This window comes from Pseudopipra pipra, chromosome 5, assembly GCF_036250125.1.
Source record: "Pseudopipra pipra isolate bDixPip1 chromosome 5, bDixPip1.hap1, whole genome shotgun sequence".
Lineage (NCBI taxonomy): Eukaryota > Metazoa > Chordata > Aves > Passeriformes > Pipridae > Pseudopipra > Pseudopipra pipra.
In genome coordinates this window covers 60,869,318-60,893,514 of record NC_087553.1, presented here as the reverse complement: position 1 = coordinate 60,893,514, position 24,197 = coordinate 60,869,318, and the positions used below count along the sequence as shown (strand labels likewise).

At 38.3% G+C, this 24,197-nt stretch overlaps 1 protein-coding gene across 1 annotated transcript in view; it reads left to right on the top strand.

Moving 5' to 3' along the window:
* The window catches only part of SLC2A13 (solute carrier family 2 member 13), a 150,140-nt gene that overhangs the window by 52,112 nt on the left and 73,831 nt on the right, over positions 1-24,197 (top strand). The window contains exon 4 of the mRNA XM_064656298.1: positions 20,011-20,119. Coding sequence (XP_064512368.1) covers positions 20,011-20,119 — 109 coding nt within the window. The remainder of the gene's footprint in view (positions 1-20,010; positions 20,120-24,197) is intronic.

Below are 24,197 nucleotides of genomic sequence, written 5' to 3'. Positions count from 1 at the left end.
CACCATTTACTATTCACTGTTACATGGCATCTTCTAATGGTAATAAATCTGTTGCTAGATAATTGTTCTTGTCTCATTTACTAAAGATGATTCAGGGACTCAAGTGACTGCAGGTAGATTGTTGCACATTTGAGGTTTTTTAATTAACATTATGCATGTGTTGGTAGCACTAAAGAGCATTCAGAGGTAATATTAGAAGGACATGCAGAAGCAAGGAGAAGCATTCACATTTCTATGGAAATGAAGTAGTTAAATTGCCTGTAATTCTGTTTATATGTTTGCCTATGTAGTCCCATTAGCCAAGTCTTGATTTAGCAATAGTCAACAGCAAGATTCTAGGAAAGAGTAGAACTTGAGCATGTAGGATATTTTACCAAAGTAAGGTGTCATAGAAGATATATACACCCAAGAAACTTCCAGTTTCTGAGGATTTTGGATTTATTATCCATGAAACTCTGATAACATGTACACTTTTAGCACATTATGCTTACTTAAGCTTTAACTACAGGTTAACTACAGCATGGAACAGAAGTATTTCATTCTGTAAGCTTTTTTTTTTTTAATCTAAGGTATTTTTCATCTTTTCAGGTGTTCTTGTGCATTTAGACTTGTTTTTTTAAGGTAATAACTAAGTTTTCCAAAAGTTTACATCAACTAATCTGGGGTTTTTTTGAACTGATTTTTTTGGTAGGATTTGTCTCCTGTTAACAAAGTTCTTCAGTCTTCTTCGGGCAAAGTATTTGTTGGTTTGCAATAAGACTAGGAAATGCCTCTATATAAAAAGCATGCACTTCTGGATTTCTGAATGACTGTATTTTCAAAATCTGTAATGCAATAAAGTCCTACTAATCCTACTGAACAGACAGGGAGCAGACAAGGGCTTTGCACCAAAGGAAGTTTCCAAGGGTTACCTGAGGCTTGTGGTGGGATTCCCACAACTACTCCTGCCAATATTAGACCGTTCTCAAACTTCTAAGCTGAAGTGCGTGAGCATGTGTGTGCACCTTGAGGGGAGGGCAGTGGGCGTGGGGCAGCTGTGGGTGGAAGCTCTTCAGAAGCTCCAAGCGTGGATGTTGACAAAGCTGGCTTAGCACTGACACATCAAATGTACCCAAATGGGTTCTGCTAAACTAAGCAAGTGTTCATGCTGTTATTCCGTGGCTTAAGTACCTTGGTCCTTGAATACAATCCCACTTCATTTGGGGTGACATTCTCTTGTGCATCCTTGTTCGGAGGCTGCGTAGTTTCTGTGCAGGTGAAACAACGACCAGTAGTCACTATGTTGTGGTCGGATTCTAGGTGCCTGTGGGGAGGATTTCTCTCTGGTTTGTAGGTCTCACACAGGTCTGAAACAACCAGATAGCGTGAGACAGGGACTGTCACAGACACCTGCCTCAGTTGGTGTTACTGTTTTATTTGGAGCCTGGTGCTTGACTCACACTCTCTCACAAGCTTAGAGTGCTGTAGTGCTTTCCTCAAGTATTTTAGAAACTCAGCACCATCAGTGGACCTTGTTCCTGTGCTCTCTGTGTGTGAGCTGAGCTGCCATGCACAGACACAGTAACATTCTTACAGTCTCTTTAAAAATTAATACTAAACAAGACAAAGAAAAAACTTAAGAAGCAATCGCCAAAAATTGCATTAGATAGCTAACTGGGTCAAAGCCTCCCCAAAGACAGACACAGACAGACAATCCACATGCATTACATCTTGACTGGTTCCAAGGTGAAACATAATTTGTATAAAAGGCTTTCTAGTCAAAACATGAGTCACAAATTAATCCCTGATGCTTGTTTGAAGTACAGACCTCCTGAATGATGAGCTCTGGGGAATGCTTGTTACTCTATCACTTTAGGTGGTTCATGTTTTCTTCATTTCTTTAACCTGTTTTTATTACTTCTTGAGATCTACCATTAGCTTTTGATTTCTTTAATTCTTGTGATACTTTATGAGGATAGGTACTGCTTGTTTCTTCTACTGTTTCAGTAACTATGGCTAATGAATTGGTATCTGCAAGGCATGCTTAGAAAAACTGAACTGAGCCTTGCTGCTCGCAACTGCAGGTTTTGCTGTACTTTAGGGAAATCAGAACTTGAAATTTGCCCTTGCTTTTGGTTTGTATCTGTCATGTCAGCCTACCTTAAATGCATTTGCTTTTCTTTTATAGCTGGTTTCCCAAGGATGTCACATCCAAAATGATACAGCGTCTTGTGCATTAGTCACTGGGAACAATGTCTTAAACTTTGCCTATTTGTTAGAGGGAAGTAGTGATCACCTCTGCATTTAGGCTGGTGGTTTGCTGCTTTCTGTGGTAGCTTTATGCCGTCAGGTAACATTTTCAGTAAAAGAGTTTCCATTTAGTGTAGTGCACCATTTGTGAATGAGTGATGTGGTGGTGCATCTCAGCAATATCCTACCCCGAGTAAATGTACTTTCCAGAAGATCAGTCTGGGCACTTTGCACATGCTGGGACAGTGTTGCCATAATGGAATGAAAAACTTGGGCTTATAGAAGACACTGCTGAAGTTACCCCAATAATTCTGAGAATCTCAGTAATCAGGTGTGAACAACCAGACTCTGAAAAAGAGAAGGAAGAAGGGAAGTGCTTTCTCACTTGTTAAAAGTGTAGTTTTAATGACACTGTTTTTCTTTTGTCTTCATAAGAGTAAGTTACTTAATGAATCTTTCTGTTCAAACCTTTTTTGGGCTATCCATGTCCAGAAAGATTTATCAGTTCTGGGACAAGCAAGACCATCAGATGCTCTTCTTTGGTATATCTGGAAGAGATGGCCGAAATGTTAGTTCTGAGTACGTATTTGTATACATTTACAGATAAAATTTACTTTTCTTCAATTCTTGAAACTTAATATGCCCACTGAATGAAAGTACTTTTAAAGTACAGTAGATAGATTTTTTTCCTCCTTTGTATATAAAATATGAAGTGGGCTTCAAGAAGTAACTGAATTATTTGTATAGTTCATTCTGAAAAGTCTTGCATTTATTCACTTTACTTTTTTCTTTGGTGCCAGACTGCTGGTATCATGGTGGTGCTCTTCGAGAAAGCAAGAGCAAGCAAATAATAAATAAACATTTGTTCTACTGTTATTAACTGAAAAGCTGCAGTCATGCTGTAATTCGTTTTGGATTTTTGCTCTTTAGTATCTCCATGTCTTTGAGACTTGCTTTCCATCATATACCAAATGTGAACAGCCAGAATTCACTGTTTCAGTGACAGATTAATGGGTTTATTATCTTCTTAAATACTTCTTTCCATCCTTGTTAAATAACGCAAGATATTGGGTACACAGATGTTAGATCTGTATCACAGTGCTTGAGATTGGAATAATTTATATTGTTTTTAGTGCAAAGACTTTTCTTGTTCAAGTTATACAGTGCATTTGTGTGGAATTTGCAATCTATACAATCTTTCCAGTTGGTCCTTGTAGTGTGATGTCACAGGGAGTTAGAGTCACTGATAAACTTCGAGATTATAAACAAATATTTGGCCTTTGGGAGGAGTAAGGTGTAAGTAGAGTGTGGTGTTAAGAAAGGTGTGGAGACCTGGTTTATGTAATGAAATTGAGTATCAAATACTGAGTTGGGAGAGTGTTCTCCTACAGTAACATATTAGCAGAGCTTCATGGGCTGACGAGTCAGGATGCTTCAGTGTCACCTTGTACAAAAGAAAGGGCAGGCTAGCAGTCTGAAATGGCTACTTCAATGTTGATGTCTCTTTTCTAGACAGAACTATATGTTTTTGCTACTGTTACATCTAATCAGCAACTTTTGAGAACTTCTCTCTACCTGAGGCCTGAGCAGAAACGTATCACACAGGTGACATTTGTGATCATTGTCTTTGTCCACTGAGAATAGAAAAGCCTCCTGTTTTAAATCAATGTCATTGCAATACCATCTATCAGACATGAATGGTGAAGTGAAATACTGCTCTTCTCAATCACAGAATTGAGTTGCTGTCCTTTACTGAGGAAGGTCACTTGTTTAAAATCTGAATTATTTTATTGTAGCACAGTGGGATGACATTACTTTAATTTCTTCTACCTGTATGCTCACAGGTTAGTTTACAGAGTGAATTATCTGGAAGAATCAATGTAAAAAAATACTCAGCCTTTCTTCTCACATAAATAGCATCATGTATCACATCTTTGGATGCTCTGACTTCATCTGTAAAATACTATTTCTCTTTAGCTGGTGGACGATTTGAGCACACGTGAGTGAGCCATATGGCAGAGGGTTGTTGGGTGGTTTTGAGGTAAACACTTGGCTTGGCAGCAGCATAGGATGGCACTTTCACTGCAGGCCATCTGTAGAAAGCACAGAGGAAAGAGCAGTCGCCTGACTCAGCTGCAGAGCTTCCGGATGCCAGAGCCAGATCTATTCTCCTGTGTCCTTTTCCAGTAAGGGCAACATGTGCTGATCTCCTTTGCTGGTATGTGTGTGGGATTATGCGTCTGGATCCATTCCTATCCCACAAGCTGCTGCCTTCTCAGCTTCTTTTGTAGAGGCTGTTGTTGGTTTTATGAATTTTAGGTGTTTCTTGCTGATAGAAATGTTGCTGGATCCCACATCTTTCATATGTTCCCATTGTCTGTTGTGGGTGTTGACTTACAGCCTAGCCTCAGCATTTCTCATGGGAAACTTGTGTGCTTTTCCTTAATTATAAGTGATATTGGACCACTTCCATTTTCACATGCTATTTTAAAGATGTAGAATGTAGTGTATTGTGTTCCTCCAAAATGCTCCATTCAGTCACATGGGTTTCACTGTCACCTGGATCGCCTTGTCAGCCACTTACTGCCCCCAATACAGAGTGACCCAAGCTGCTGGTTGGTGCTGCTGTTTCTGGTCTGGAAGTGAAAGAGCCAGCATTTCCTCTTTGAAGGTCTGCACTGCACCTGGAAGTGCCGGCTGTAAATGCCCTGATGTACTTCAAGCCAATGCGGGAGCATCAGTTGCATTTTTGTGGCTCAAAATCGTTTTCTTCAGGACTACCTCTTGAGAAGTTTGGTGTTTTTTTTCTTTCAGTACATTACAGCTAGACTCACAACCACAGGCTTCTGCTTTCTTTTGTCCCAATTAAATCTTGCTCAGCTTCCTTAGAAGTGTTGTGGGTTTTTCTTAATACTGCAAAGGATGGTTTGCAATATGAAAAAACTTAAAAGAATATCATCTTCAGTCAGTTGCTGTCATTTGAGGTCATAATTAGCTAAAGCCAATACAGAATCCCCTTTCCTGGGGTGTTTCTAAGCACCAACTGGGGAGGGAGGCATGAGGTGCACAGGAGCTGAGACTGCATCAGGTGCTGTGAAATGTCCAGTGGTATCTGCAGGGTGCAGCTGGGAAAGGAGGAGGTGAGCTGGGATGCTGCAGGGGACTGCAAGGGTGGGATACCTGCCTTGAGACTTGTATTTAAATGATCAGAAGGTATATGCAAGTCAAACTGAAGAAAGCTAGTGTTGTCACTGAGAAGGAGAAAGTAAAATAATTTGTATTTGAAGTGAAGGCTTCTATCTGAAGCTATTAAATTTAAAATGCACTAAAGTAGTGGTCTTCCATGGAGCTGGGACTATGGAGACACACTGTAGTAACATTGATATGTTAATCTCTTCAGTGTTCACATTGCTGTTGGCTTTATAACAATAATGTATACATAAATGTGTTCCCAGTGGAAGAGATTTGTTTGGGTTTTTTCCCATTGAATGCATACTTTTAGTTTCCAATTACTTCCAATAGCAACATGGTAAACACTTCTTTGAACAGATTTTAAAAAGTAAAAGACAACTTATTCAATCTTGCCATACCTCTTCTGAGGAATCTATCCTAAAATTAAAAACAAATTTTTTTCCTGGTTAGATGTTGGTTGTCCCTGACTATCCAGGATGAAAGAATATAAAGAACATAACCAGCTCTCAGAACTTGACTTTATTTTTCCCCTGTTGCTCCCTCAAGCCCTACATTTTCTATCACTATTTACTAAGCTTGTTTAAAAAGATGTACAGCCCTAGTACAGGGATTAGGACCTTACAGTTCTCTAGAGAAAAAAATTATTCTGCAGAAAAAAATTTGTCTTCTGTTTCTTGTCAAAAGCTATCAACAATCATGGTGGAGGACCTGAGGTGACTCTGAGGTTTCAGGCTGAACTTACAAAACTACTAATAAGTAGGGAATTAAAAAGAGACAGGAAAAAGAATAAAACTCAGACCCCCAGGGAGCTGCTGCACAATGGAATACATCATGCTAACTTTACAAAATACTGAATTAATTTTGTCCCATATTTCTTCTAAATTAATTTTAATTAAAACGTGATAGTTCATACAAGCAGATTATAATTGCTTTTTTCCTAGTGTGGCTTGTACAGAATCATTACAACTGCTGTCAGTAAAGATTCATTGGCTGCATCTGCATTAGGATTTTGGCTCCAAACATCAGTGTAGCACTGCAGTGACTCTTATCTCCCGTCATCACCCCCGCATCCTGTTTGATCAGATCACAAAGTGTGTTAGTGCCCATGGTGTAACTTCCTTCAGGGGAAGGTAAACCAGAGGTCTCCTACAGGGATGCATTCAATGTTCTCAGACTGTTTTGGAGATGTGAAGGTTTAAAGCAATGATAGAGTGTCAGGGCAGCTTCTACCAGCCTGTGGCAATGTTCTGCTTAGGGGACTGGGCTAAATCTAGTCAGACATAAAACCTACAAGTGACATGTCGTGTACATCCAGGGACCTCGGCTTCAAACGACTTTGACCTGGTGATCCCTGCCTACTGCACTGCCTTCCTTGCTGAGATGCACACAGTCATACTGCTTCCTAAACTTCTGTTGCTCAGAGGAATTCTCTACGCAAATGAGCGATCCTCTGTGTTAAAATACATTGTGTAGTTTAGTGTACATGCATATTGTTAAACTAAAACATGTTTGGACAGGGGGATTATGTGTATCCTCCCCTTACGCTAGTCCAAGTTAGCACTTCTCCAAGGATGGGAGGATTTCATAGTATTTTCTTTCGTTAAGGAAACCACTTTCCTCTGTGGTGGAATTGATCTCCAAGTTACCATGCAATTGCCAGACTTTTCTGGTAGCTTGCTTGTAGTTTAGTGTGCCAGATGCAGAGATCAAGTTAGATGGCTACTGCATCTTAGCCTTACTCTGCGATTTTTACTATATTTAATCTTAAACATGTACCATTCCCTTTAGATGAATGTTAATTGATGAACAATGATTCCTGAACACATTTGTAGGCTGGTAGTTATCTCTGGCAAAACACTTGCAGAAATCAGTTTGTGACTGTGGGCATATTTTTCTTTTTCCTTATCTCTCAGTGTTTCTATGAAAAATTATCATTGTCTAGCATGTGTTGCCCTAGTGCTGTCCACCATGGAAAACTTGCTCTGTTTGTCTGGTTCCCCAAAGTCAGCCTGACAGTGTGAACTCAGCAAAAGGGGTTTCATTTCTTTGTTGTAGACTTGATTTTATATCTGCCTTTTTTTCTGTGTGCTGTAGAAAGGCAAGTCATTCTTATGTCCACTTTGTGCCTTCTTCGATGCTTGTCTGCTGGTGTCTTCATCCTCTCTAGGTGCACAGTGCACACATGTGTATACAACTGGAGAATGTACAAAGAAAGATGTGTTTAGGTGAAGAATGGGACTGAATTAGCTTCTCAGATTAGCGTCAGAGCCCGCATGATCAGCAGTAGTGATTTCTCTCAGTGACTACGTGGCGGCTCAGAGAAAGCCAGCAAATACAAGGTCAGTAAATGGAGATGTTTGGAAATCCACCCTAAAATGTAGGTGGCCTAAACAGCTCAGCTTTCTTCCAGCTTTGCACTCCCTCTGTTTTTGTTTACAACTTTCCCCTGGACTTCCTGCCCAAGACTTTTTCCTTTTAGCCTGCTTTCTACTCTGGCCTCTGATCGGGAGGTCTGGAGACACACTAACGCTGCTGATGCTTTTGAGAACGCACGCAGGATCACTCCCGAGGAGAAGAGACAACGCAGAAAGAATCGTGCCTTGCTGAATATATCTCCTAAGGAGTCTTTCTGCTGTGCCTTTTGCAGCCGGACGTGTCTATCTCGTATTGGCCTTTTTAGTCACCAACGTGCTTGTAACAAACGTGGGTAGAGCCCTTCCCAAATCTTCATTTGCAAAGCCCAGCCATGATGATGAGGTTGGTGACAGCTGGCGGAAGGCGCAGTTGGGCAATAATGCTTTTACTGAGAAACAGGAAAATATTCTCCTGGTATCCATAGAAAGACACAGATGCTTCTTATATCTGACACTGAAAATTAACTTTCATCGTTTCCTGACCCAACCCAATGCCAAACAGACTGTTTTAACTCATTGATGGTATGAAGCAGTTTTGCCGATGCCTTCAGGTTCATCAGTCTCTGCAGCCTGACCAATTCTAAATGAAGTAATTGCCCCCTCTCTTTTTTTGTTAAACAGGAGGTAGGACTTGATATTTTTTCTCTTGTCTTTAGTGCTTATCCTTCAAACATCTGTTTTTCATAACAAGTTGTTTTTCCTCTGGAAAGTAGGGCTGTGCATTAGAGAGGATGTGCATGTCTGGGTAAAATTCTCTCTCTCCCCTTTCTGTGCCACAGGCAATCTTTCTGGCTGATCATGGGTGGGAAATTTGCAATTTACCCTGAAACCAAAAAGGTTACCTGAAATTCCAGCTATGCTAGTGGTATGTTTTGCCCTCAAATCTAGGAAAACCAGGAGCTTCTGGGGAAACTGAAATGCTATTTGGTAGCCACTAGTTGCTAACCACATAGTTGCACTGGGATGTTGAACAGTGCTATGTGAAGTTTGTCTTGCATCATGTTTGACTTCAGATAGTGTCCTTTTAGACAGTGATTAACTTGATTAGAGTATAAAAACATCATAAAAATCTGCTTTACTGTAAGTCTGAGGAAATGTCTGAGAATTCCTATATCTTCTCGGAAAATGGGTTTCAGGTCTCTAAATAATTGAATACAATCTTTATGATCTTCCTTTCTCTCTGCTAGATCTGTGAGATGCAGAGAAGCAATGAAAAGGCCCTTGTCCTGCATGCTTCTATCTTGTAGTGCATATTTACTGTGGGGAAAGATATTAAGAGTTATCTTATGTTCTGCTGGATTTTCAACATTTTTAAAGAATTGCCTTTTAAAATATATTTATAAGGAAACTGCTAATAAACATGGCATTTAGGCAATGCCATTCTATCTTCATTATGCTGAAAATGATGAGAAGGCTTTCCACTTCGACTGTTTGTCTTACAGATTGCTTGCAGATTTATTGCATAGTACATGAGAGACCTCAAACTGTCCAGTATGGAGTATTGATTATATTTTCCCTAAAACCAGCACCATGTGGGAAGATGCCTTTTGCCTGTTGTTTTGTGAGGCATTATAGTATTTTTTTTTAAAATTTCTTTTTATCTAGGAGCTTTTTTTCACCAGGTTAGTCACAGCTGGTGATACAGAACATCTGTGTGACAGGTTCAAAAATTTAAAACAAATAAAAGATTTAATAAAAGCAAGGTCCACAGTATGTTCTTCTATTAATCAATGGGCAAAAAGTATTTCACCTGTCCAAACAATTGTACATAGATCCAGCTACTTACTGTAAGTCTCCCTGACACTAGCAAGAATTACTCTTGAGGAGCTCTCTGAAGTTTATGCAAAGGCTATCTCTCTCTAATTCATGGAAACCAACAGGACTTTACTTCATGGTGAAGATACATTAAAAACAGTCTGTGCATCTTGCTGGAGGAATTTGGTTGCTAACACTGACAGCATTACAGAATAAATCAAAAAAGAGGTTACTAATCTGATCATCCATAGGCTTTCTTCTTTGTGCAAATAGAAGTAAACTGCTTCCATGCTGGTTTTTTATTGATGCTAATGCTTATATCTGATGCAAAATTGTGAAGAAGCATAGTTTATTGTGAAGTACTTTCTTACATTTGAAACGTCAGGGCAGCTGGGTCATGAAAATTCATGTAGGCTGTATGAAGTCCTCCAGAAACTGGAAGATTTGAAAACTGTATGAACATCACCTTTTCATACTATTCAGTTCTTTTGAAGAAGTTCTCTCTTTTTAGGATCATTGACCAAGATATTATCATGCTCTCTGCATGTTTGTATTGCAAATTATCACTAGTTCAGCCAGCAATAATACTTAAGCAGCTGTTTGATTTGGAGTCACTGCTCCAGCAAGATATAATCTGCAGTAGCAAAACTTTGGCTCTTTGTTCCTGTCTTACAGACCATAGAGAAAAACCGTACACCCACTGCATTGTGGATTTTTCACACTTTGCTGTATCAGGCAAAGTCTGTCTCACTGCCATTTTGTCTTGCTAGTGGCCAGCACATGGTGCACCATAATTATGATTTTGGTTTTCCATCTGACATTTTATACAATCTCTTTTCCTGTCTAATCTTGAAACAACCATGTTCTCTCTTCACCTTCATTGTGCCCCTTCTGATTTTACAAAATTTTTGTTGTAATCACAACTCCTAATCTTTTTTTCCTCCAGCTTGAAGGATAGTGTACTTGATTTGTTACCTTCATCTGTAGCTAAAGCAGAAGCCTAGTATGCTAATGAAGGCAGAATCACACTAAACAGACTGTTAATATTAGTGTGTTGTGAATCCAGAAGTATGATATCATTGTATATGCATTTTAGTACCCAGGGGCCTATTAAAAAAAAGTATGAGTACTGGTGTATGTTGAAACCATTCCATTAATTTGTTCTTTTTCTCGATGTTTCTCCATTTGTACAATATTCCTCTTTTTGAGATGAGGGTGAGAAAGCAAAGGGGACCAGAACTCTGTACAGTGCTTAACAATCATAGAATGGTTTGGGCTGGAAGGAACCTTTAGAGGTGGTAGAGTTCCAAACCTCCTGCCATAGGCAAGGACACCTTCTACTTGGCTAGGTTGATCAAACCCCCGTCCTACCTGGTTTTGAACACTTCCAGGGATGGGTTATCCACAGCTTCCCTGGGCAACCTGTTCCAGTGCCTCACCACCCTGATAGTAAAGAATTTATGTCTTATATCCAAACTAATCCACCCTCTTTTAGTTTAAAACCATTAGCTCTTGTCCTTTCACTACAGACCCTGGTAAAATGTCTCTCCCCATGTATCTCATAAGCCCCTTTTATATATTTGAAAGAATGAAAAAGTCTCTCCTTTATTGCTTTGTCATATTTCATACCAGTTAAGGAAGTTGTCAGTTTAGTATTCTACACTTGCTGTTTTCAATATTGATTTGTATTCTTTGCAGAGGTTATAAATTCAGGGTGCTAGCTGCCAGTCGAGTGTGACTGACAGGTTCTTGATTAATGAAGCCTGGTACTGAAATTGCAAAAAGGGGTGGATCAGCTGTTGGTGGTATGGAGGTGGCTGAGTTTTACAGGACCTGTATGTAAGGTTGCTTTGCAGTCACTGTTGTTTACGATAACTGTGAAAATAGTACTAGTAATATGTATTGAAAAGCCAGTAAGATTTTAATAGACGTAGAATGAAGTGCATTATCATGCAGTGTTGTGATAGTCTGTTAATTCCAGATATTCAGGTTGATTTTTTTTTCATATGCTGTGAAGTACCAAACTTACTTTTTCATTAGTACTGGTTGTAATAACTAGTACCATCACAGATCTTAGAACGATGTACATTTCATGTAAGAATCTTGTGGATGACCTCTGAAAGCTGTCTAATTATTAATTCCTAATCAAAGCAGAATAAATTAGAGCGGTTTGCTCAGGAACTTTTTCAGTGAAGTTTTGACCATGACCAGTTTGCAGATCTCTTTCTGTGTTTGACCACTTCCATGATACAAAATAAACAGACTTCATATCTGGCTCAAATTTTCTGCATTCCAGCTATTGCCTTCTGTCCTGCCCTTGCACACCTCTGAGGAGCCCAGGCCTATTTTCTCCTTGCCCCTCCACCAGGTATCTGTAGACAACTGGCAATGCTCCTGCCCCTGCTCCCAGGATGTGTTTGGCCCTCTCTGCTGAAAAACATGCTGTTATTGAGTGGCAATGGTTGCCTTAGAGCCCTTTGTGTTTCTGATAGAAAGTGGTTAATACTAAAATGTAGTAAATTAGCTAGTACTTTTAGATAAGGTATGATCTTAGGCTGCAGTTCAGGGAAATATTTGAGTGAGTTCTTCAGTGGAACTCCACTTGGTTCTCAAGTTCAAATGCTTCACTTGAAAAAAAAAAGTAAAATGTTGAAGCAGTTTCTTAAGACTTATTATTTTTAGCTGTAAGACTTATTTTTAGGTTTGCTGTGCTGTCTGTCAACTATATATCCATTGATGGAGCTGTCCTGTTCTTAGGAAGCCAAAGTTAAAATAGTTTGACTTTAACCTGCAGTGACTTTTTGATTTTTCTCCTCTGTGGTAGTTTTGGGATCCAGCTGAGCTGTGCTAAAATGATATTGATTTCAAAGAAGGTTTTTATAACCTGTTTAAATGTGGACCTCATCTCTAATTTAACTTTTTTCCTTTTATTTTTAATGAAACTCTTATGCTAATGGTATCCAAATTTTAAAAAGTGAGAGGAGTTTTTCAACCCCTTAGATAAATAGGGTTTTTTAAAACATTTTTAGAGAAATGGTCTAAGCTAAACGTTCTATGAATAAATTGGAAAAAAAAAGAGTGAACGTGCAACAGATTGTATTCATAAATTCCTGTGGTGACTTTCATTGACCTCCAGGCTCCTTTTTCAATTCTGTTAAATTTTCCTTTTTTCCCCTTCCCACCTGGGAATGTGTCCCTTTGTCTCATTCTTTTGAAGGGCAAGAAATACAAATCTGTTTGTTCTGTTAAACTACTGGCTTTCGGCAGAAATGAAGATATTTCATTTGGAAACAAGGAATAGAGGGAGGGAAATAATATCACTAAACTAAGATTTTTTGCAGAAACAAATGGCAGAAAATGTAAGGTTTGAAGTGTGTTGTCCAGGAAATAAAATACAGTATCAATTTAATAATAGTAATTAATAATAACATTAATACACTAACAACTGGGAAGATCAGCTTGAGACTAAACTACTAACTTGGTTGGAGGGAACTCTGAGGTGCTCTTTAACTGATGAATAACGGCAACAACAACAACACAAAGACACACGCACAACATGGCACTCCTGAAACTGCCCTGACCACCGTTTTCTGTTTAGTATCTTTCCTCAACTTAAAATGAAAGAAAAAAAGCTTTCTAATTCCAGATTGCTAAATGCTCTGCACTTCACTACTTGATGGGAGCAGAGTGGGAAGCTCTTCAGGCTGTTACAACACTTGGCTTATTTTGGTTGTGCCTGCGTAATGCTAGCTACATAATCTTATCTTTCCTCCTCTACTTTCTCCAGCCTTAAGTGAGGGTCACATAACTGTTTTCTATGTAAGGCAGTTCTGAAGCAGACTGTGAAAAGAAATGTTGATTTTCAGGCAGTAGGTATGCACAAGTCTGCTCTAAGGTACTTTTCCACACCTAGAAGGAAACCACAATATGATCCTTGCTTTTCTCTGTCCCTACCCCAGTTTTCCTATCAATGAAGGAGGTAAATCTCCCTCTCACTCGTTCCCCCATTCCATTGGTCTGCCAGTACCACACTGGGATCCCTCCTCCACCTGCGCAGGTTCTCGTTGGTCACTGTGGCCACTTCTCTCAACTCCCACTGGCATCATGTCATTGGCCACTCTTCTCTCTTTGTTATCTGTTTTGTCATGTTTTTTTCAGTTTTAAAGGACTTCATTACAGTAGGTTCTGTTTTCTATAGAGAACATATCATACAGAGCCAAAATGCACTCCTTTTTTTTTACTTCCCTACTTGCCACTGCTTCTTGTCCTATTCAAAGGTGTTCTTAGCTGCTGCTGCTTTTGTGCAAGTACTCAGTCATATAGATTTTCTGTCACCAGAGCTTTATATCAAAGAATGTGGTATCAAAGGAAAGATTTTTTTTCCTTTTACAGATGAAAGAAAATGTCTTTGTTTTCAGAAGTTCCGAAGACCGACTCAACTTGCTGTCAAAACAAAACAAAAAAATCTATATTAGGGTTTCTGTTCTCAATGTGTGGATTAAAAAGAGCATTTGGAGAGACCATTTATTTGAAATCTAGGTTTCCTGAGCAAACAAAAAACCCCTTTCAGTTCATCTAGGCATGGAAAATTTCCCTTCACTATTTAATTCTCTAAAATCAAAGTGGTTATGTTTAATTAGCTTTTATTTGTTTTTAGAGCAGGCTGTCTTGTTAGCATAGAATCATAGAATGGTTTGAGTTGAAAAGGACCTTAAAGATCATTTAGTTCGAACCCCCCTGCCATGGGCAGGGAATCTTCCATTAGACCAGGTTGCTCAAAGCCCCGTCCACCTGGCCTTGCACACTTCCAGGAATGGGAAATCCACAGCTTCTCTGGGCAACCTGTTCCAGTGTCTCACCATCCTCGCAATGAATTAATATCTAATCTAAATTTCTCCCCTTTTGGTTTAAAACCATTCCTCTTTGTCCTATCACTGTCTGCTCATGTAAAAAGTCCCTCTCCATCTTTTTTATAAGCCCCCTTTCGGTACTAAAAGGTTACAATAACCTCTCCCCAGCGCCATCTCTTCTCCAGGCTGAACAGCCCCAGGTCTCTCAGCCTTCATAGGAGAAGTGCTCCAGCCCTCTGAGCATCTTTGCACATCTGAGCATCTCTGGACTCCACGTCTGTCTTGTGTTGGCGACCCCAGAGCTGGATGCAGCACTCCAGGTGGGATCTCACAAGGGCAAAGAGGTGCAGAATCACCTCCCTTGATCTGAAGGGATCAAAAGCCACACTGCTTTTGATGCAGCCCAGGATACAGGTGGTTTTCTGGGCTGTGAGCGCAGCTGGCTCGTGTCCAGCTTTTCATCCAGGAGAACCCCCAAGTCCTTCTCAGCAGGGCTGCTCCCAATGAGTACTTCTTCCAGTCTGTACTCCTAGCAGTGGATGATTTTGGCTGTGGAAAGCTGAAAAATACTAAGACTCATGATTAGGCAAGCTGATGATCTTTTCTCCTTCTTGGCTGATAGGGAACCACGCTGTAAAGAAGAAAGTTGAAAAACTTCAAGCAAGCTTTCTCAAAGGATTAGTGAACTATATGAGGGAGGAAGTTTCTTCTAATGCTGGGAGTGGTTCTTCCAACATTACTGGGAACAATATAAGACAGTGGGAAAGAACATGGTACTTAAGTAAAATTATTTTGCATCTTTTCAACATAGTTAATGCAGTTTTGATCTTAAAGCTAGTTATCTTTTGATTTGTTAAATTTTACAGAAAGGAAAAATGAATGAAGTTGATACTTTCAGAAAATAATCATGTAATAGACAAGGAGAAGAAAAGGGTTTTTACTTTAGTATATCATTCATACATAGAAAATAATAGCTATATCTAAGTGCTTTAGAGGAGGAGTCTTTGGTGAAGTAAGATTCTGCAGGAAGGTTCTGCAGATGATGCAGAGAAAGCTGGACTGGAAGCTGTCATTTTGTAAGGAAAGTTAAAACAGAGAAATGGTTCCCATGTTTGTCCTCTGTTACTGAGATCTTTTCTTTGGTCCGTTATTTTTAACTGTAGATCAATTCCTTGAAGATTTATCTAGGTGGAAGAGAGGGTATTGACTGATGTTAGAACAAGAAAACAAGAAAAGGTCCAGAAAACAAGTCTGAATCTTGAGCTTAATTGATGCTAAACTGATGAGTGACTGTCTTGTTGCTTGGCTAAGCCTGCTTTTTTGGAAACAACCCTCTACAGCAAGAGCACGAAATGCTGGCAGGATCCCTACATAGTTTTAGGCTGTTGCTACAAGCTGTTACCTAGATTAGCTGGCAAATAAATGTTTGAACCTGCAAATGACTTTGGCAGAGCTCAGTCTCTAACCATAGTTTCCTGGCTGTGAAATTTTGCTAGGTATTCTTCTAATAATTTGTGGGATGGGGAATCACAAGATTTCCAAGCACCAGATGTCTGCCTGCATTTGCTGTGGGATTTTATCCTACAATATTTTTATTCCCCTGGAAGAGAATGCAGTACATTTTCACACAGAGATGCTAAGATGTCATTAATACCCATTCTTCTGCTTTCATTATATAAACTCCCTTTAGAACTAGAGCTTTTGTTGTGTTGCCTTTGAAAATTATCTCTGTCTTTTAGTTGGCAGTAGATCGCACCCAAGCTCCTATGATTGCCATACACTTCATTTTATCTGCAGAGGAAAATCAAAGTGCCTTTGCCAGGAGATTCGAAATGTCCAAACCTAATTTGTGGGTTATGCCTAATAACAAGGATAACAACTAAAATATAGGAAACTGGCATTAAATTGTAATATTTGGAAAGCATCACTCACTTTCAGAAGTAATGGTTTGACAAGAACAGCTTCTCCTCCCCTGTTTAGCTCAGTGTAATCTAATAAGGTTTTTTTGGATGTGAAGCTAAACTTCCAAATCCTATATTTTGCCTTTTGCTTATAAGGATGAATGTCTAGTTTGGTAGACAGTTTGGATCAAGCTACGAAATATCCACTTGGATCACAGCAATCCACTTCAAGTATCACCACTTCAAGCAATGTCACCTTCTACAGCAGCAGTATCCTTGTTTTTCCATTACTCTTTATCTCATGCTGCCATTTTGGACTCTCATTAGAGCAAGCTGTAGCGTGTTTTGAACTTTTGTAAAAATTATGTGTTAAAGAAATTTACTTCAGATAAAGGAATTATCTGAAACCACAGCACAAAAAATCCAACCAAATCTAGTCTCATTGAATTAATCATGGCATTAGGAGGTCTCATCCTTCTGACTTAATTTTTATTCATAGATTAGAAGAAGGAAAACAAACATCTTGGTGCTTTTTCAAGTTAAATGAAGTGGTTCCGATGCAGGAATGTGTCTAAATCTAGCTGGAAATAAAACAACAGCAATTAAGACAGAAGTATCACAAACCAAAAAAATCAGACTTTTTGGAGACAAATATCTATTTTTTCTTTTGTAAAAATTGCCAGATATTTAATTTTTTTTCCTGTGATTTATGTTTAAGTCATCTGTGTCCTCTAGTTCTATGAGCAGCTAAGTTGCTCCGTTTTTTAAAGACTTAATGATTTTATTGTTTTGTGCCATTTTAATGTATTGTCATAACTAACGGCATATTTAAGGGTTATCAGAAACTACTGAAGTACAGTTTTGGTTTTCAGAAGACTGATTTTCAGAAGAAAAATTTATTTAATTCTGAAAACTTGGTTTGTTTTTCATTTTTTACTTTAGACCCATTCTCTGTAGTTAAAACCCATGTTCTGCCTAGAGGTGTTTATTTTTAAGAAGATTGTAACATATGAACTCAACAATATGGATGGAAGGATTAATGATAGGAAAATGCAAATACAATATAGTTAATTTCAGAGATAGATAATTTTAATAAGAAGTTTCACACTCATTTTCTGTTTTAAAAACCACTCACCTCACAGTCAAAGTCCTTTGGGCTTTTTCATTGAGTTGGTAATGCTCCTTTAATATAGAGATTAGCAGTTTCTTTTATTTCTTTCATTCCATTTATTGGTTTGTAAACCTGAAGGCTGTGAATTTTATGAAAGAAAATCCTTTAATTTTGTGTATGCCTATTTATATGTGGCAGTTGCCATGGTACAGATTTGGAGTGAATCTTTTTAAACGCTGACTTGAGCGAGTATGATAATTTTTATCATCATTTTTGTGATACAATTAATCAGAAGTCTGAAAAATTCCAAGTGCTTATTGAACTTAGCTGACTGAATGTTCTAAATGTTTAAAGTGTGAAATTCTAATGTAAAGGTCCAAACTTTAGTGCATGTGCTCTATTGCAAAATTTCTGCAGGGCCCCACTTCAAGCGCACAAACTGATTTGTGCAATGGAGTTTTGTTGAGACTTCATGACTCCCTCTGAGTTGCAAGCCATTGTCTGAGAACAGCTGCTTTAATTTCTAGCTATTCATTTTAGTGTCTCCTTTCCAATTGTTTTGTACAATGAGTCATTGTGAACAGAATTTTATATAACTTCCATAAAATAGATGAGCGGATCAGGACATCAGTTGCATCAGTTCCTTAGGACATTTCTGCCTACTCTCCTGACAGCCCCTGCTGTAGAGTTCCAGCTTATTCAATGAGCATGACCATTGATGATGGACTGTAAGATGTAGGTTGGCTGAAAGGTCCTTTGAGGATAAAGATAGATTTTGAACTCAGTTAAGGCCCTTACAGGAAGTTTATGAAGAACAGAAGATCTCAACAGCCTGGATTTAGAATAGATGCTGCAGAATCAGTTGCCAGATAAGGTTTTTAAGCCCAAAGCCTCCATGCTCAGGTGTGATGCCAAATATGAGAACCTGAGAGCTGTCACTGGTGAATTAAAGTTCATAGGTACATTTGTTAGTAAATCTTTTTTCTTTGTGAAGCCTGGAGTTGAGGAGAAATCCCAGAGTATGTCTGATCTCTGGACTGCTCCTAGCTAGCAGTGAGTGCCAGCTTTGTTGTTTTTCCACCGAGGAAATGCCGCTTTGACTATGGAACCCTTTGATGTAATTGTCGGCCCAGTGATGTCATGTGTCTTGCTTGAGAATATCTTATGAGATCTATGGATTGACTCTATTTATCTGTCACCAGATTTGTCTGTCACTTGATTTTACTTGAAGACATTTTGAGGTAATGGTGTGGCTAAATGGCAGGACATGTGGGACTGTGAACTGTCCAAATATTAATGTTACTTGTAAACCAACTAGAAAATACATAAGGCTGTATTCTGCTATTAATATTAAGGAAGCAAAGTTAAATGATGATACAATTGAGATATGAATTATAAATACCATAATTTTAAATGAAAATAAATCTTTCTTAGGCAGGTCTGATTATCTTTCAATGAAGAAAGTATTATCTAAACCCCTTGCTTGAGTCCCACTCTTGAAACTGTTCAAAGATTGTCAGCTTTCTGAAGCTGGAACTCTGCATGTAGATTCTTCACTAACAAACCCATGTAGGGTTTTTTACTGAACCAATACGTTTAATATTTTCTGTAGTTTTAGTAAAGACTTTGAAAATGTAAAATCGTAGATCCTTTTCCACCTCCCTTTTTTTTTTGGATGGCAGCAATTTTGACCTATTCATATTGTGATTAGATGTTCTGAGTGGGTATGCCAGATGTGATAAGATGTGTAAGACATAAAATATTTCAGCAGGTGAAAAAGCACTACTCTGTGCAGAAAGAAATTAATGTAAATACTACAGTTGGGGATTTTAAATTTTTTCCTATTCTTTCATAGCTTTCTGTACTACTTTTTTTCTCCCCTAGAATACTTTGAAAGTTTTAAATAGAGAATAAAACTTTATTAGCCAGAAATTTGGGGTTTTTTTCTTCATTAAGAAATTGTTTTCTGCATTTTGAATGCAGCCTCATACCATTGCTACCAAGGGTATGGAAAAAATGTAATTAATTTCTACTCCCTCTGCAGGCCTCTAGAGCTGTGGAGAATAGATCTATCCTATACCTTCAAATACCCACACTTGCAACTGGTTTGTGGAAATTGGGTCTTTGGGGGACTAGGAAGAACACTTCATCTCCAAAATCCAGATCTTAGCAGTGAGTAATGGCATTTCTGAAACAACCTCTCAATAACAGTGGAAGCTTTTAGAAAGGAAACAACAGAGATAACTCTTGAGTACATTCAGTTGCAGCAGATGTGCATCTGTTAGTATGATATAGGAGAGCTGTACATTTGACATCAGTAGCAGACACTGTGTACAAAAATTGTTTCATTTTTTTGCTTGGGCTTCCTGAAAATCGTCTTTGTAGTACAGTGCAGAAAAGCAGAACTGAAATGACTGAATTGTTCAAAAATAATTGAAATAATTCAAGTTCATTTGAAACTAAGGTGCAAAGCCTGCTATGCCTGGCAACATTGTCTTGATAGCGATCACTTAAGAACTATTATGTATTCTTTTGTTGTTGTCTTGTTTTTTTTTAAGCTGGACCTGTGATCTGCAGAATGCTAACATACCCTCCAACTCGAAGAGCCTTAATTGTGGGTTGTGGTCTGCAGATGTTTCAACAACTGTCAGGGATTAACACCGTCATGTATGTATTTCCTACTTGCTTCTCTTTATAAAAAATTAGAATTAGTCAATTAGACCAGTAGCAGTTGCAGATGATCTTCTGGACAAAATCTGAAATGTGAAAAATTGAGTATGAGAGATGGAATTCTGGTTGGAAATCCAGATGTTGACATATTTGACATTGCAGAAAATTGGTACAAGAGGATGTTAGTATAAGGGCAAACATTTATGCAGACACAAGAATGCAAACTACTCTGGGAGATGCATTATTCTGTGTTACGGTTTGTGGTCAAAGCTGTGTTTGTCTAGACAGGAAAGTACATTTATGGTTTGAATTTGTGTACAAATAGAGCAAAAGAGGGTGAGGGTTACACTGGCCGTGTTAATGAGATGGAACATTCCTATGAAATGCTATAGGAGGTAAGATGCTGAGGGAAGAACCATTTCCTGTTATTACATGGTTCTGTTATGTGTATGAAGACTCAGTAGATGTGGAAGTGAAGGATGATGCACTGGGTTTTCTGGTAAGCTGTCAGCTCACAAGAGTAGTAGCTCTTGACAAACGTGCAATGCACAAGACCTTGTTTAAGATGAAATTACTGTTGGGCTGCCCTACAAGAGTAACCATAATGAATATGTTTGCCATTTTGTTTTAAGAGGAAGTGTAAAATATGTTCCTGTAACGTCTTATGGAAAGAACTGTGCCTAAGGGAGCATGCTTCTTAGGAAATTGTCAAAAGGAACAGCTAAAAAGATAAGGCTTTTACTGGTGTCAAGTGCTACCATGTTAAATGTTAAACATCTGCCATCTGTCATAAGGGAGAGAAAGAAACCCCAAATTCAGTATTATTGAACTGCAAAGGAGGAAAATCTCTAACAGGTAAAGACACTTCAAAAAGTAGAGATTGTAACCAAATGTAGGAAACACTTGAATGTGAAACTGGTAAGTTATGTGTGAAAACCAGAAGACAGGCACAGAAAGAACTTTGAGAAATTTTTCAGTCACATCACAAACAAGAGACCTAGTAGTCTCCAGGCCCAGTAGGAATCAAGATATTGTGAGAACACTAGCAGAAGATAAATATTTAGCACCAAATCTCACAAAGATTCTTTTTGCATTTTGTTAATTATAGAGGATATGTGGAGCTTTTTTCACTGGAGGTTACTTAAGATGTCTCAGGTGGTCTGTTTCAAACTCAAGTATTGGGGAAGAATTTTGAGATCAAGCTGATTAAAATGAAAAACAGGTCTGGAGTAATCTGAATATATAATCACTGAATTTGGAAATGTAGCATAATTTACATGAAGGTACAGCCTAGAAAGTTTTATTTCAGTCTTTATCAAAATTAAGTAACACTTCATAGTCAAATGGGAAGATATGCATTTAGAAATATGAAGATGAACATGTACACGTAGAATAAAAAGTAACAAAAAAGAGCCAACATGATTGTTGTAGACAGATTGTAGCTTAGTTGGATGTGAGTTCATGGTCATGTTAGAACTGTATATCCCATATGAATTAACCATCCTAGTCCATCACAAATTCTGGCAAAGGTTCTTTCTTGAAGAAATCTGATAGTCACAACAGTAGGGGAGAAGTCCTCTCTAGTTGATAATTATTTAAGATAGGAAAAAAAAGAATGAGAATAGAAGATGAGTTATCACAAGCCAAGAGTAGACTCCTACAGGGATCTATATGAAGATCTTTGCTGCTTTAATAAGTCTGTGAAAGGAGCTAAACAACAAAATATCAGCTTGTACTCATACACCATTCACGATATTAAGATCCTTCAAATCTGTGAACAGTTGTGGGAAGAATGGCAAGTGCATTAACTATACAATATTATACAATAATGCTTGCAGGAGGGAACTGGCTAACTAACATGCATGGCAGTCTAAATTGTTACTATTCAAAAAAGAGGGCTTGAAGTTCCATTATCGTTCTATACAAACATCATGACGACATCCATGACCAATCGGAAATAGTACCAACAGTTGCAGATGTCCTTTCTTTTATTAAGGATAAACCAGGTTATGTGTGGAGAAAGAGATACCTGTACAGGTTGATTAGGACTCTGCAGCTTTGAAAAGAAATTAGGTCAGAAGAAATGGAAGAGGTATATAAAGCTGCTAATGTTATGGAGAGGATGGGGAGATCATGATTATTCATCATTTCTGGTGACACGTTTTTGATGACTCCTAGCTCTTACCCAGCAGTAGGTTTAAAATAAGTGATTTTTCATGGAACACATAATTACATATTGGAACTCATTGCCACAGGATGTTACAGATGCCAAATGTAGAAGTAAGTTTAGAAGTTAATTAGGGAAACTTACATAATAAACATTATTAAAATGTTATGAAATACGATATGCATACAACCTCTGGCCAAGGACAGTCATTCTCACAATTTGGTTCTTGCCACTCTAGGATGCCTTATTAGGCTAGAACAAAAAATAGACAGTTCACAAGGTTTATGACACTGGTAGGTTGACTTTGTTTATTTTAAACTTAGTATATTTTAGAATCTCAAACTCCTTTCTATGTAGGAGGCTTTACAAATAATTTGAAATTGACCAAATTTGCTTGTGGATATGTAGGAGGACAGAATTACAACTGTAAAACGTAGTTGAACCTTAGCTTTAAAATAATAAAATGCCTATAATAAACACATGAAGGCACTGTTGTTAAAGGGCTGGATTGTAAGCTTCTTGCAATATCCAGTGTTTTTTAATAATCCAGTTTAACTAAATTTTTCATTATCAGGTATGCAAGAAAAACATTCTCCCATGAAAGCACATCTTTCAAATACAAGTAAGCAGCTGTCTATTGATAGTTTACTTACATAGAAATTGGTGATTGCCTTCTAATGCTCTGATTAAATGGTACCTTAAGGAACTCTCAGATTGCATTAAACCTCTAAGCACTAGTTTCTTCTTCATAGTGTTTAGTTACGTCATTCTGGGATTGCTGTTCTCTTGCAGCAGGAAAGCTGGCACTGGTTATGGTTGGAGGATCTAGGGTTGTGTGGACTTCCCTTCAGGGGTTTTGCAAACGTGTTTACTAAAAACAGTAATGAAAAAGTTTTAATGGTTGGCGTTCACTGTACCTTTGGTGCTGCTATAAATTCTTGTTTACTGGTATCCCTTTCTGTAGGCCACAGAAGAGTAGGCTGATGACCCCAACTTGCTGTTGCCTGGCTTTCCCTGGCAGAAAATTCAGCCTCTGGTTACCCCCTTTCTCCTTGTGTATTTCCATGGCACTCTGCTATACCATGACCACTTAATGTGGCAGCATCCATGATGGGCCCTGACTTATTCTGATAGTCTGGCTTGAGACTTTTCACTATTTCTGATATAAAAGAATTTGTTAAATCTTGTATTTTACTGTAAGAAAGTGAGGCCATTGGGGTGAGTTTATATGTGTCTGAAAAACTCATTTAAACCCCCATAATCAAATCATAAAGAGAAATGAAAATATAAAGAAGAACACAATTGTAGAATGATTTAATACTTCCTCAGTTTGTATATGCTTTACTGAGTAACTTAAATTTTAGGAAAGAAAAGCTCGAATCAAAAAGTATGGGTGTTAGAGAATTTTGCAGGAGTCTAAAAATAGTCACTGAGTGTGCCCAGTAGTAGAAGAGATCCTAAAAAGCAAATAAAATATCTACAAGAAACACATGGAGACAACAACAAAAATCTAGAGCTTCCATGGTTGTGTTGAGAAATCTGGTATAAATTTTCTGCTTAAAAATTGGATATCAGTAGTGAAGCCAATGAGAGCGATGAAATCCATGTGTAGTTGGATTTCTTTTGAGGATAGGGAGAGGAAAACCAGAATTGCTGTAAGAATTGTTGAGGACTGTGCTCAGTCCTTCTCATTGTGCAATAAACTGATCTAGTTTTTGCACAGAAATAGTTTCGTATCATATTTGAATCAGCCACGTACGTGCATAACATCCAGCCGTGAGGAACCAGGAACTCTCATCACGAACAGGATGTTACTGAATTGGTGAGAACGGTATGTGGAACAACCTCTGCATTGAGGAGGTGGATCTAAAAGAGAAGCAAAATGTAAAAATAGGCTAAGGAGATTGT